This window comes from Sardina pilchardus, chromosome 9, assembly GCF_963854185.1.
Source record: "Sardina pilchardus chromosome 9, fSarPil1.1, whole genome shotgun sequence".
NCBI classification, from domain to species: domain Eukaryota; kingdom Metazoa; phylum Chordata; class Actinopteri; order Clupeiformes; family Clupeidae; genus Sardina; species Sardina pilchardus.
In genome coordinates this window covers 30221838-30235784 of record NC_085002.1, presented here as the reverse complement: position 1 = coordinate 30235784, position 13947 = coordinate 30221838, and the positions used below count along the sequence as shown (strand labels likewise).

Sequence of the window (13947 nt, the reverse complement as noted above, 5' to 3'; positions counted from 1 at the left end):
CTAAAAGGCAATTCTGTTCTTAAGTCCGATGTCACGGGCCCAACAGCTTTTTTTGTGAAAAGACGATTGCTAGTGCAGCCAGACGTTTTTTTTCAACTTGTAAACTTTGTCATCATCACCTCCATTTTTAGTGATTGTAAAACAGAATCGCTAAACTTTAACAGAGTAATTACTGTAGCTGTGCAGCCAGACGATATATTCAAGAGTAACGTCCAGGCTTCCGCGAAATATAGGATTTGATTACTGTAGGTTGAGGCAGTATTAAGATGAACATTTTCTTAAAGGCTACTCAGACTAGGGGGAAAAATAGTTAATAAGTAAATAAGTAATAAGTAAATAACTGTACTGTCTATGGAGAAAAACAAGCGAGTCTGCAAGCCGTTGGACCCGGAAAGAGATTTATTATCCCATTATTACATCATCACTTAAAAACCGAATATGATGATGATATTGTTATTTCCTCTAAAGTCTCCTGTTGCACTGTAGACGTAATGTTTGCCTCTTGTAAGTCTCTTTGGATAAAACATAGCAGCTAACTAACTTGAATACATGTAAATATACTTAAGTGTTAAATGGTTGCATCTGTGGCCAGTAATCTATCAACTGACATTAGATATGAAGTGTAAAATCACCTGTGAGTAGGTGCCATTCCTGTGTTACTGATGTTTGTGTTTGTGTTTATGTTTATGTTTGTGTTTGTGTTTGTGTTTGTGTTTGTGTTTGTGTTGCAGTGGTACACTCTAAATGACATCAAAACGGGCCAGGTCCACCTGCTGCTGGAGTGGCTGCCCACTGCGTCCAGTGCAGATGAGCTGGAGCAGGTCACTCCCTTTTCCTCATTAATGTGGAGAGTGCTGCTCCTCCTACTATACAGCAGTCTTAATGAGTCAGTGTGCTGCTCACAGAGATAAAGCAGTGGTGGTGGTGGATGTACACACTGACGGATGAAGTGTGTGTGTGTGTGTGTGTGTGTGTGTGTGTGTGTGTGTGTGTGTGTGTGTGTGTGTTTGCAGGTACTGCAGCTGCGCTCTCTCTACTCCTACCAGAACAAGGCCGTGCCCTCGGCAGCCCTGCTCTTTGTGTTCCTGGACAGGGCCCATTCCCTGCCTGTGAGTGGCACACATACACACACAAACACAAACACTCACACACACACACACACACACACACACACACACACACACACACACACACACACACACACACACTTACACACATACTATACACAAACACTCACACAAACACACACTCACTCTTACGTACACACATGCACGCACAAACAAACAAACAAACACATACACACACGCCCACACCTACAGAACATGTACTAATACACTCACACCCATACACCCAAACCTAATACTCAAAGGTCCAGATATTCCAAAGCCCATAGATGTGGTATACACACTCACACACACACACACACACACACACACACACACACACACACACACACACACACACACACACACACACACACACACACATTGTACAGTAGTTGCTTTTCCCCTGAATGATTTCAGATGCTTCTGTAAACATTATTGCACCTAAATGCCTGGGTAGCTCTTAACAGATTTGATCACAGTTGGATTGATACAAATGTGCATTTGTAGTTGAAGAAGAGTGGGAAGGAGCCAAAGCCTGCCGCTGAGCTTGTTCTGGGTGGAACGTCCTTCAAAACAAAGGTTGGGGACTGGTTTCTTTCCATTTCTACTGTAGCCATTTATAGGCTTGCAGTTCTCTTTTTTTCAAACACTGCTTCCGTGTTTCTCTTAAAGGTGTTGGATCGATCCACTTCCCCTCAGTGGGATGAGTCATTTTACTTCCTGCTTCATGACCCCATGGAGGACATGCTGATTATAAAGGTTGGTGCATATGGGACTGTACATTGAAGTTCATATGAACATGTTAAAGTTCATATGAAATTCACTTATAGCTCTGTATATCCAGTGTGTTACTTATTTATCTTTACATCAATTGTTTTTGTTTGTTTTATTTATGACCTAACTGTTTAGTAAGAAATATGTATGTGTATGTACGGTATGTATGTAGGGTCCTTCCGCAGGTTTTTACTGCCTTGGACATGACCTGATTCCTACATTTTTATAAAGATTATCCATTAGGGTTGAGGACTAACCAGACTCAGCTTCCTTCCAGCTTGAGTTTTTAATACCCTTTTTTAAAAAAAATACTTCTTCAATTAGGCCTTTTGTTCTATACCCCCCTTCTCTTTCTCTCTCTGTGTCTCTCTTTCCTCTTCTCTCTCTCTCTTTCTCTGTCTCTCTTTCTCTCTCTCTCTCTCTCTCTCTCTCTCTCTCTCTCTCTCTCTCTCTCTCTCTCCAGCTCTCCAGTGCCTGGGATCAGTCGATGGGTTCTCTGGTGCTGCCTGTCAGAGAGCTGCTGTCGGAACCTCAGCTGGTTCTGGATCAGTGGTTCAAGTTGGATGGAGCCCTAGCTGACAGCCAGATTCTGCTCAGGGCGGAACTCAAGGCAGGGAACCTTTTTTTTTCTTTCCTTCACACTCACGTTGCTCCTGAATTTCTCCTGAGTTTGCCTTACAACACATAACACCACGAGTTATTTATGGGTGTGATTTTGGAAGAAAATCACATACACAGACACACACACACTCACACACACACACACACACACACACAGACAAACACACACACACACACACACAAAACACTGTACCAAAAATAATGCTAACCGGAGTGTTTCTCTGATTGTAGGTCTTGGCGTCTAAACTGACCAGCGCCCCGGAGGCAGCGGGATCTCTGCCCAGAGCTGCCCCCGGTGGGCAAGCAGGGAGCTGCGGCCAAGTGAAGCTGTCCCTCTCTCACCGCGCCAAGGACAAGAAGCTCTGTGTCACTGTGCACGGCTGCAGGTGTGGATTGGGCTGCCACAGCGGACCATTCTCTCCCCCAAACTAACGCTCTATACTTAGCAGTCAGCCGCTGTGTGTTGCTGTTGTGTTGGTGTTAACTTGCAAAATCAAGATGGTGCTAAAAATACATTCTGTAGACTGAAGCCAGTAGAGTCAGGGACTGCAGTGTCCATGAAAACATGTCTTATTGTGTCAGGTTCTAGCTTCAGTTGGTGCTTTCAGCAGACACTATAATGTCTGGTGTGTTTGCGCATGTGTGTGTGTGTGTGTGTGTGTGTGTGTGCGCCTGTGTCTTTATGCCTCATCTGTATAGGAATCTGCTGGCTTCATCCAAGGACATCATGGACACGTACATCTCTCTCATTCTTCTGCCCGATAAGAGCAAGGCTACCAAGCGAAAGACAGGTGTTAAGAGGAGAGATCTTAACCCTGAATATAATGAAAGGTGTGTTTTTGCTCTGTTCTATAGACGGTGATGCTGTGTGTGTGTGTGTGTGTGTGTGTGTGTGTGTGTGTGTGTGTGTGTGTGTGTGTGTGTGTGTGTGTGTGTGTGTGTGTGTGTGTGTGTGTGTGTGTGTGTGTGTGTGTGTGTGTGTGTGTGTGTGTGTGTGTGTGTGTGTGTGTGTGTGTGTGTGAATGTGAACGATAGAGAAAGAGACAGACAAAGTTAGGAGTCTAAGGGCATGCAGTTGTGTGTGTGTGAGGAGTCTTCTCTTCTCCCAAACACACTCGTGATCTCAAATCCCCTGCTGTAATGGCTTGTGTGTGCATATGTTTTGCTCCAGACAGGCTGTGATGGTGTAATCCTCAAAGCCCTCTGTGGGTGGGTGGGTGTGTGTGTGTGTGTGCAAGGTAGTAGTGTGAATCCAAGTTCTGTTTCAGCTTTGACTTTGTTCTGTCCCCAAAGGAAGCTCTCTTAAGTTTACTTTGGGTTGGTGCGTTTCAACCTATTCTCCCCAACATATCTTAAGATGTGTTTTCATTTGATTGTGTGTGTGTGTGTGTGTGTGTGTGTGTGTGTGTGTGTGTGTGTGTGTGTGTGTGAGGTGTGCTCTCGCATGCATATGTACGTCTTATCAGAGTGGTAATAATCAAAACCATTATCTCCCAGGTTTGAGTTTGATCTCTCTATGGATGAAGCCAAGCATAGGACGCTGTGCATCTCTGTGAAGAACAACGCCGCGTCCTTCATGAGCCGAGACAAAGACGTCGTCGGGCAGGTGGGACCTGTGTGTGTGTGTGTGTGTGTGTGTGTGTGTGTGTGTGTGTGTGTGTGTGAGAGAGAGAGAGAGTGTGTGTGTGTGGTTGTGCTCACACTTTGAGCATTCAAATATTCATGTGCTGCTGTACTGCTGAGACATGCAGGATACAGTCTGTTGTCAGACTCATTTTGTATGCAGTGTGTGTGTGTGTGTGTGTGTGTGTGTGTGTGTGTGCGTGTGTGTGTTCATGTGTGTGTACGTGTGTGTGTGTGTGTGTGTGTGTGTGTGTGTGTGTGTGTGTGTGTGTGTGTGTGTTCATGTGTGTGCGCGTGTGTCACCAGGGAGTCAGACGTGAAAGTGCCAAGTTGCATCATTGTTTTTCAACTTCTTACTTTCAGGTGCAGATTGATCTGTTGCAGATCGACCTACTTTCCGGCGTGACAGAATGGTGAGTGCCACGCTCGGGTACATAAAAACACACCAGATGGTCCGATCAGACTGTTGGTCATTGCCTGGGTCTAACACACACTGTGTCCATCTCCACACAGGTTTGACCTGGGGGAAGAGCAGTGAGGAGAAACTTGGCTCCCTCAAATCAACCCTGCGCCAAACGTCTGTGTCTACAATCAGGGCACCTTATATCATCACCGCCTTCCTCTACCCCGTGCTCACCACCTCACACCTGTGTATGTGTGTGTGTGTGTGTGTGTGTGTGGGTGACTGTACTCTAAATATGTGTGTACCTCTCATACTGTTATCAGGCTCATCGCTAGAATTCAGACTTGGGCCTGGCCGTCTAAGATTTGAAAACAGATCACTAAATCGGCTGAGAGCATTTCCTTGCTTTAAGCCCTGCATATATCATAGTCTAGCTAAGGAATATGGCATGCTGATGGATGAAGGCTGCAGGTGTTTGTAAAACATGTTGTCCGTTTCGGTCACATATTAATGACGGTTAATAGCAAATATGTTACGCTGTTCCAAGTGTTACGAGATGTATTGATTAGAGTGAAATGGATGACTTCGGAAGTAAGATTGCTACTGATGAAGGTTGTATAGACTTCAGAATGTTACATATTTTAATTGAAGAATATCACAAGAACGTGTCGAATGGAGAGGCGTAGTAGGTAAACTATTACAAGTGTTAGTTTTATGGTTTTGAAATGTGTTCATATTTTAACAAGTTTATGTACTTATTGGTGAAGTATGAAGTATTTTTCAGGTTCAAAGAAAATGATTGCAGTGCATCAAACTTATCGTAAGAATTGAGAAACTGTCGGTATATCATGGACCATTTGTCTAGTCCACATGAGAGGTGTGATTTATAATATCTATTGCTAACCAGCAAATCTATTTCAAAATACTTTCAATGACACAAGTATGTTAGCGTAATACTGCATCAAACACTTTTGGCTGCTGTTTGTAGCGATAGAGTAGTGATATGCAATGCATATTAAATGTCATAGATCTGCTAATGGCCTTAATTGTAAACATATTCTCCACAAATCCACCAAAGGTATTAGTTTACACTGCAAGTTGTCTTTACTAGTATTATCTTCTGAAAGTTACTTGTGGTGGCGTTTGTGGATGTAGTGTCTTTAGCTATCAGGAATATGCCATTATTTGGCATAATTGCTGCAAACTGCAAGTAAAACATCACTACCATATCGTGGCTAGGTGGCTGAAGTCTACTCTCCCATAGGCTTTATATGACCCATTTTAGTCAAATGCCTCAAGTGCTTCAGTTGCCAAAAAAGGTTTTAATATGTTTTTACTTAGCTACACGTACAGACCAAAATGAAGTGTGCCTCACCCTTGGCACATACTAATATCAGGTACATCTGCCAATGGCCAATCACTGTTAGTGTCGAAGTAAGTTCCCTTTAGCAAAGGGAATGGACCAAGATTTTACATCTGATTAGATTGTGATTAGAGAAAATGGACAAACTGCATGCTTTAGAATTTAAATGTTCCAACCAGAAGCACTATTTTCCATGGGATACTTTGCACTGTATTGTTATATTTTCTTAGTATTTTGTTCATATTTTTTATTTTATATTTTGTTTATTCAATTTTTATATACTTTTTGACACAAACAGAAAACTCATCTTTGTTGCTGCTTTTCAAGGTCAATTTGCAATGTGCAGTGTTTGCCTATATAGATTCACCATTTTGCCTTTACAGTTTTTGTTTGTGCAATTCTTTGTTGATTGTCTGCATGAGTGAATTTATTTGTTAGCTTACTTACTAATTATTGGTATTACGTAAAAGCATGCTGGCCAGACTATATAGGTCATTTTAGTTTTAGCCCTGTAATAAAATTACTGGCTCATACATGCTTATGCTACACAAGTGTTAACGATAAATAACCACATGCTCACACAATCTTTGTATTAATGCAGGTATTTTGTTTTGCACTTCCTCACCTTATCTGCTGCCTTGCTATGATGTTAAATGTTTTTCCGTGAATAAAATTAAATATTTTCCCTTCAGGATAAAGAACAGGAGTGACGTTAAACATGCACGACACAACATGAGAAAGCTGAACACTTCTAAATTCATACTGTACCTTCGTCTCCTTTTTAAAAAAATATAATTATTGGCAAACATTTATATATACAATTTTCCTAAACTTTTAACACAACACACAATCTGGATTTGTCAACTCAGTATTTCAAAACATGAGTACATGTTTTCTATCCAAGAAGAGCTTAGAAGACCATAATCAATCACTGCACACTAGCTATGAAAATCTTCCTGATCAAAACTGCTCCTGCCTGACCCAATACACAATATACACAATACAAATTTGAAAAGAAGACCATCATTTTGGTATTGCATTACATTTATCTTTAAGGAAAACTCAATTATTGATTGTATATTGTGTGAAAGCAACAGGAGTTGTGTTAATGGTATGGTCCACCACAGACAAATGTACTAATTGCAATTCAGAAAACATGACTATAGACTGGACAAAAGTATGTCATCAATCGTAAAAGCTGGGCTAGCATGCAGTAGTCTGAAGTACAGTGCTGGTTTCAATTCCCAGTTTCCATCATGTCCTTGAGCAAGGCACTTAATCCCAAGTTCCTCTGGAAATAATGGCCCTAGTAACATAATTGTCATACTGTACATGTATGGAAGTTTCCTGGGATAGAAGCATCTGCTAAATTAATCTTCCTTGCCTATACCTGCATAGAGAAACTGCCCTTTTTTTAATTGAATTGTAAATAACAAAATATAAAAGGACATCCAAGCGATGTATGCAATGCAATGCCACTGATACCTGTCTGCCAATGCATGAAATCATCCACACAAATATAGGGTAGGAAAATGCAGCATCTTTATTGTAAGTGGACGCGGAAATCTGAGGTGAAATTCACCCCCATCTCAATTATATTTCATATCAGACAAAGCAGTCTTTGTATTGCAATGCATATAGCAATGGAACACACACAATAAAAACAATCTCCAGTCTTTCATGACAGTACATAGTTTACACAGCTGGAGTTTCCTTGCAATTTTTGGAAAAATTACCAAGTAAAACTACAAGGTGAAACGTCACCCCCTCGGTAAGCATTCCATTTTACCGTTATACAACATGCGAGAGCACGACATTGTCTCCGCTAGGTACACAGTTATACTGCACAGACGGAATGTGCATTTTACAAAGGCCAAGTAATTGTCTAATAAGGTTGAATCATTATCGATCAGGTGACAACCATATGCTGTCCATCTGGATGTGCAAAATGGTTGGTGTGTTGTCGTCCATTCTCTGACTGAGTTCCAACACTGCTCCAAACCCAGGTCTTATGTAAGGCTGAAAGTAGAGTCAGAAATTAATTACAATTTTGTAATACACTTACAAGATGAAAAAGTGGGTATATTTCTTAACTACTAAACAATGTAACATCATGATATCCATCAGCCTTCTCTCAAAGCCGCTATCTGTGGATCATATAAATCAGCCACACATTTAAAAAAAAAAAAGGAAGTTAGACAACGCAACTGGATAGAAGATGCTTACCTGTCAATCAAGGAGTCCCTCATGGAGGTGGCGATGGCGCTGGGCTGCGTCTCGCTGAGTCTGAAAACGCTCTCGATAACCGACAGCTCTGTGCTCGTGGTGTCCAGCCCGCAGAACGCACACCAGTCGTTCACCACCATACCGGCGGCTATGACCTCGCTGCCTCTGTTCACTGTACCTGCCTGCAGCGGGGGAGAGATCATGTTAGGGCAGTTTGATACAATACAGATCAGATACTGTACATCAAATCAACACGCCAATGGATATCTAGAAGGAAGGAGGAGGGACATCTTAGAAAAACTACGGGTTCAAAGCATGGGTAAAGATGACATGTGGATCATGGTTAAATTTGATACAAGACAATCCAGCATCAGTTTAACAGGCACATCTGGTTTTGAGAGTTCCTTCAACATGAAGTGTATTCAGGCATGTTACTACGTGGAGATTCAATAGATATGTGGATACGTGGAGATGTTTGCCTCCTTCAATTGATGCGTGGAGATGTTTACCTCATACTAGCAGCACATTTGAATTGAAGAAATAATTTGATGGATGATTGAATACATCGGAGTAAAGAAGAACACTGAAACAGCTCCCTCAAATTAGATTTTAAGCAACACCTACACCATCACCATGTTTAGAATAACTTATGCTTTGGGAATAAATAAATGAGTCCAACCAATGGGCTTCCTGATGGAAATAACTAGTCAGAAATAAACTTCCACACTGCTGATGAGACTCACCACAAGGGGCACTTGAAGAAGAGACGAGAGCTCGTCTTGGTCCTCTATCGATGTCTTGGGATGCACCAGACCTCCCTGATTACTGAACGCACAGTAGCTGCCCACCAGGACTTGCTCGGCGATGGTCTGACGAAACACCTCCACCTTCAGACTGTCTGCCAGGATCTCCTCAGTCTCCTGATCAGAGAAACAAAAAATCATAATGACTCATGCTGCTTGGAATTCTTCAAAATAAATCACCCATGTGTGTTGTCCCAGCAAAGGGGTCAAAATAAATTCCTCCTTTTAAGGCTATTTTCTGTGGAGGGCTGAATATCTTGGGCATTCAGCTGTGATATTTGTGTCTGGGGTATGTGTGCAACACTGCTCTCTGGACTACAAATAGTCCCTTGGATACAATAAAGATACCATTGCCCATCATACCAGTGGTTCAGTTTGCTCACCCTATCTAGATCTGGATGGACCAATGCGACATAATCGTTGCAGGCAATAACATTGCCCAACGCTGAGAGCCGCTCCTCTACCCTCTGGATTTTCACTGTTTCTGGGAGGCAATTGCGAATGTGCTGCAGTTCCTGGTCCGTGGTGTTGTTTGGAACCAATAGACCATGGCGATTTCCTAAACAGAGGGATTACAAGAGTCAATTGAAAAAAATATATATTACATCCCAGGAAAAAAGCTGAAATCCCATATCACACAAAAAAACCCCTTCTATTTCAGATGTTCATGGCAACATTACATGGCCATGACAACAGGGGAAATAGGTTCCAATCCACCCATCAAAACAAAAGTGATCTTACATCACATGAGAACATTCAAATTGTCTCATTAAAACACATCAACTATCCAAATGATCTATCTTCCTCCTAACTATCTTCCTATGAACTGTACTTACCAACACACATTCTTCCAATTATACGGCATCCAGCAATTGAAGCATGGACAACAGGTATAGTTTCAGACAACTCCCCTTCAAACACACTGAAACGAGGCAGTCATTAGGTTGGCATGTCATTTGGGCAAGATAACACTGAAATAACTAGAGAAGGACCCATTAAATGACAGTCCCCCTTCAAATTCCAACTAGCTTTTGTTCATAATTAAACACAAACATAAAATAATGATTAGTGAAAAAAATACCTGTAAAAGTTTTCTGATCCGCCTATGGCGACGAGACAGTACGTGTTTGTGAGCTTAGCAAAGCAGCCAATTTCGTTGTTCTTCTCAAAAGATGCTCTTACTGCCATGATGAATTATCAGGTCGAAATAACGTTACGTCTGTATACACCTGGTAGGGACAAGGATTAACATACATCAACAATACAAAGTCTATTTGCGAGTTGTGTAGGTAGCTAACAGTCAACACTACCCTAAATGTAAACGTCCACCTACTTTTCGAAATAAGACCGAAGTTACAGTAACTTTGGTCTGTAACTTTACAAGGCAACGTGGGCTGTCGCTAATGTTACTGGCAATGCTGTCCAGCGTTAAATGGATCAAATGGCTAACGTGAAACAGCAATGTAACTACATTTTCTAAGGTCAAGATGTTCGTGTACTTTGTAATGGACACGCCTAACTATGTGGATCTACTTCAGAGATAGCAAGTTTGCTTACCCAAATATTACTCACGGCTAAAGGTACTATTAGCCAACTCGGTAGCTAATGTTGGCTAGTTGATGAATATTGAACTACAAAGTACTCAGAATCGTAAGTTTACAGTTACCGGATACACGTGATACAGTACGAAATTAAATTATAATTATTATATTGGTCTATTTGTTTCCACAAACAATGAACTTAGATCTAAAATGAATACACATTTACCAGTTGAAATGGCCTCAACACAGGCGTGGATTTCCCAACTCACGTGTTCACTTCCTCTAGAACGTCAATGCGTTGTGACGTTTTAGTACATAGGCCGATACGGGACATTTCTTTACCCTCTTCGCGGAAATATGTATCTTCCTTCCATTATAAGAAGAATAAACCTCAGGCATTTCACGTGTAGTATTTTATTTAGCCCGGTGATTAATGCATGACAATAGTCAGGATAATCTGGTCTGGGACTAGAGGGGTAAATGTTATTGGTGCACGTTGCATAACAAAGACAGGAGTGACACTATGTAACTGTTTCCAAGATCTGATGGCATTCGATTTACAGAGGTGAGCAGTTTGTGAATCAAATACAAGCGTATTTGTCTCTCCCTCTCCTTCCCTTCTATAACCTGCATAGCAACTGTGCGCTCAATTCACGCACAGTGGATTTGTGAGCCAACCACTCTAAGGGCTCTGTGTGACGTCTTATTTGTTGACACTTTCATTAGCTAGCCACCTGTGAAACGTCATTGCAGCAGAGGCATCACCACCCACCAACGTGGCCACGTTTTCTGCCTAGAAACACCATCGGCTAATTGGAATAGCGAGACCGAAGAATCCCGTGGGCTGGGACCAACGTGGTAGGGTAATATTTTTCATGCCAAACGGGTAGTGAATGTAGATATATGTGTGCACCGACGACCCAAACTAATCCTCTTCGTGCATGTCAGCCTTGTAAACAAAGCACACCTGCCTTACTGCAAAATGGTTTTAAGACAACCTTGAACTTTTACCTTATTGTTGTTCAACTGTGACAGTGTTGGTTGTAAATGGAGTTTACACTTGTGAATCATACTAATGTATCGATTTATGGCAGTCTACAGACCTAGCTCGGACTCTTGCATACTGTTTTTGTTACATGATAGCAGATAGCCGCCCAGTCTGCACCAGCCCTGTAAACATGGGCTTTTAAACAGTGCCAATACACCCCACAAGGGGGCAACAAAAATGAGGTGTCATGGAAAAGTTTGTCCAAGTAGCAGGCCCTCATGTTTTTATTCTTTCAGTGTCTACTTGATTATCAGAACATTGTTAGATCTTTTCTTGTCAATTTACAGAACTGATTTCTTTTTATCATCATTATTTATCTCGAGGTGAGGTGATGAAAAAAAAAATATATATAAACCATACCTAACACATCAACCCATTTACCAGGGGACATAGGCACAGATCCATTATTTAGTCACCTATTATTTAGATACAGTAAGTTGGTATGTTTGACTGTGTTTGATGCAGACATGGGGGCTGGACAGAGCGTAGAGGAGACCAGACGGTTGGACAACGTTAGTGACCACATCAAGCAGTCCAGCACGGATGCCCATCCGGAGGCTGACGTGGCACCTAACCCACAGGAGCCTGCTGCGGAGCTCCCTCAGCGCAGGATGGCCGACAAGAAGGTGGATGACATGTGCTTCATGATCTCATGCACCAACTGGTACTAGAGGGTGGTGGGTTGGTGGCAGGCGATGCATTTAAAAACAGTCGTACAGTAGACACACACACCCCAAACCTTTGCTTTGATGCCACATCCCGAGAGGATAATAAAGCTAAGAGTGTTCACCTCTGCGCCTCACGATTTACTCCAATTTAGCGTGCATAAAAAGCATAAGCACAGCCGAGGAAGTGGCCGCGCTGCACGTGGGTGGTTCAGGTGCAGTGCTAATTGCACTGTTATTACTGTCCAGGTTCGTTCAGACAGCTACTCGGAAGGGAAGTCTATAGAGCATGCAAAAATAAACCCTTCTCCTATGGCTTGGACCTTTATGCTGAGTTTTTTACCCAAGTTACCGGGCTTTTCTTTATCAGGCTTGAAAAAAAAATTGAAGATTTAAGAGAATAGGGATCTGCATCAATAACACTGTGTTTGAAAGTATCTATCTTTTAGGTGAAATCGACACCTCATTTGGTGTTCCATTTACCCTTGTTAGCCAGGTGCTGTTTGTGATAGTGCACATTCTTCACAGTCTGGCATGTAATTTGGAGAAGTTACATACTTTTGGGCTTTCATAACAGTATGGGAGTCGTGAATCATGAGATTTCTTATGAACACTCATTTTTTTCTTCAACTGTGTAACATGGTGAACAGGTCAGGACACATGTTTGTCATCAGCCATTGCAAAGCTTTTTAAACCTTTTATTGACATTTCTTTGTTAATAGAACATGGTGATATTGGTAGATATACAGTGTGGAACTGTTGAATGAAAATAATATAAAAACAATGTTTACCTTCATGTAATTAAAAGTGTTGTTGTTTTTTGTAAATAAAGCTTAAATAATATGGTGCGTAATAACATATTCTTTTAACTTTTATCCGTTTCTGAGATTGAACAGATCAGACAGAAAAAAACAAAATATAGAAAAGATTGGACTTTTCAAAAGTGTGTCAGATTTTTATATTTACACAATCATTTATTAGGGGGTACGTTCAACTCACAGTCATCGTGGAACTTCATTTCTTTTTGTTAGAAAAAACTCAGATTTTGTGTTGTATTTTGAAAACAGACTGAGTTTGATATTCACTTACTTTGATCAGTCGGAAAATAACCCAACAAAAAAAATATTTACATAAAATACATTGTAAAACATCATGAAAACAACAAACAGAAGTGAATTTCCTCTTTAAAGCTATGTTAGATAAAATCTCACTTGATCCTCAGTTTAAAACTTTAATACAATTTTTAACTTTAAAAGTCTGGACTACCTCTGATATGTTTTTCTCCTATTACTTCTCATGTAAAAGAACTATAGAAACAAAAGGCAACAACAGGCAAGTTACAGGTGGCCGTTGTCTATAGCCACCGTAATGTTCATATAGGCCTATAGGCAAACCCAAGGACTCTTCATTCTCCCAACCAGTAGAAAATGGTATTATATATAATTAAGAGAAATGTAAAAGGTAGATGGACCAGTCCCATCTATCCCCAGACTCATAGCTGTGTACATACTTTGCATCAATATCTTCAATAAATATATGCCATATATTTGTCATAATGCTACTTAAAGAACCCCTCGCACAACCAACCCCCTACATCTTTCCATAATAATCCATGTCTGATACACAGTAAGTAAACACTGTTTAACTTCATTTCTGGACAAATTAGTTGAAATAATGTATATTTACACATACAGTGGTTTTAGCCTGTTTATCCTGATTGAATCCTAGTCAGGTATGCACACACATCATGATGAAATCAATGATCCAAATCAGT

The 13947-nt window shown here is 41.1% G+C and overlaps 2 protein-coding genes and 1 long non-coding RNA gene across 4 annotated transcripts in view; 2 read left to right on the top strand and 1 right to left on the bottom strand.

The window, feature by feature from the left end:
* The window catches only part of esyt1b (extended synaptotagmin-like protein 1b), a 25548-nt gene extending 18957 nt beyond the window's left edge, over positions 1 to 6591 (top strand). Inside the window, exons 43-52 of the mRNA XM_062544668.1 lie at positions 732 to 821; positions 1014 to 1109; positions 1614 to 1685; positions 1779 to 1865; positions 2344 to 2490; positions 2733 to 2887; positions 3201 to 3332; positions 3999 to 4107; positions 4488 to 4537; positions 4638 to 6591. Of these exons, the coding sequence (XP_062400652.1) occupies positions 732 to 821; positions 1014 to 1109; positions 1614 to 1685; positions 1779 to 1865; positions 2344 to 2490; positions 2733 to 2887; positions 3201 to 3332; positions 3999 to 4107; positions 4488 to 4537; positions 4638 to 4662 (963 nt within the window). The 3' untranslated portion in view covers positions 4663 to 6591. The remainder of the gene's footprint in view (positions 1 to 731; positions 822 to 1013; positions 1110 to 1613; positions 1686 to 1778; positions 1866 to 2343; positions 2491 to 2732; positions 2888 to 3200; positions 3333 to 3998; positions 4108 to 4487; positions 4538 to 4637) is intronic.
* An 819-nt stretch (positions 6592 to 7410) lies between these two features.
* On the bottom strand, positions 7411 to 10799 carry eif6 (eukaryotic translation initiation factor 6). Of its 2 annotated transcripts, none has more exons than XM_062544664.1 (7): positions 10687 to 10799; positions 10001 to 10148; positions 9756 to 9841; positions 9303 to 9478; positions 8860 to 9036; positions 8117 to 8298; positions 7411 to 7909 (listed from the first exon to the last, which is right to left on the bottom strand). In XM_062544664.1, the coding sequence occupies exons 2-7, from the start codon at positions 10105 to 10107 to the stop codon at positions 7900 to 7902; spliced, it is 738 nt and encodes a 245-aa protein (XP_062400648.1). In that variant the 5' UTR covers positions 10108 to 10148; positions 10687 to 10799; the 3' UTR covers positions 7411 to 7899. The 2 variants fall into 2 exon arrangements, with proteins under 2 accessions (XP_062400648.1, XP_062400649.1); XM_062544665.1 differs by lacking the exon at positions 10687 to 10799 and adding an exon at positions 10253 to 10377.
* LOC134091928 (uncharacterized) lies at positions 10794 to 13010 on the top strand. The gene is made up of 3 exons (XR_009940151.1): positions 10794 to 11025; positions 11187 to 11318; positions 11974 to 13010. It is a non-coding gene; the product is annotated as an uncharacterized LOC134091928 (long non-coding RNA).
* Positions 13011 to 13947: the final 937 nt, after the last annotated feature.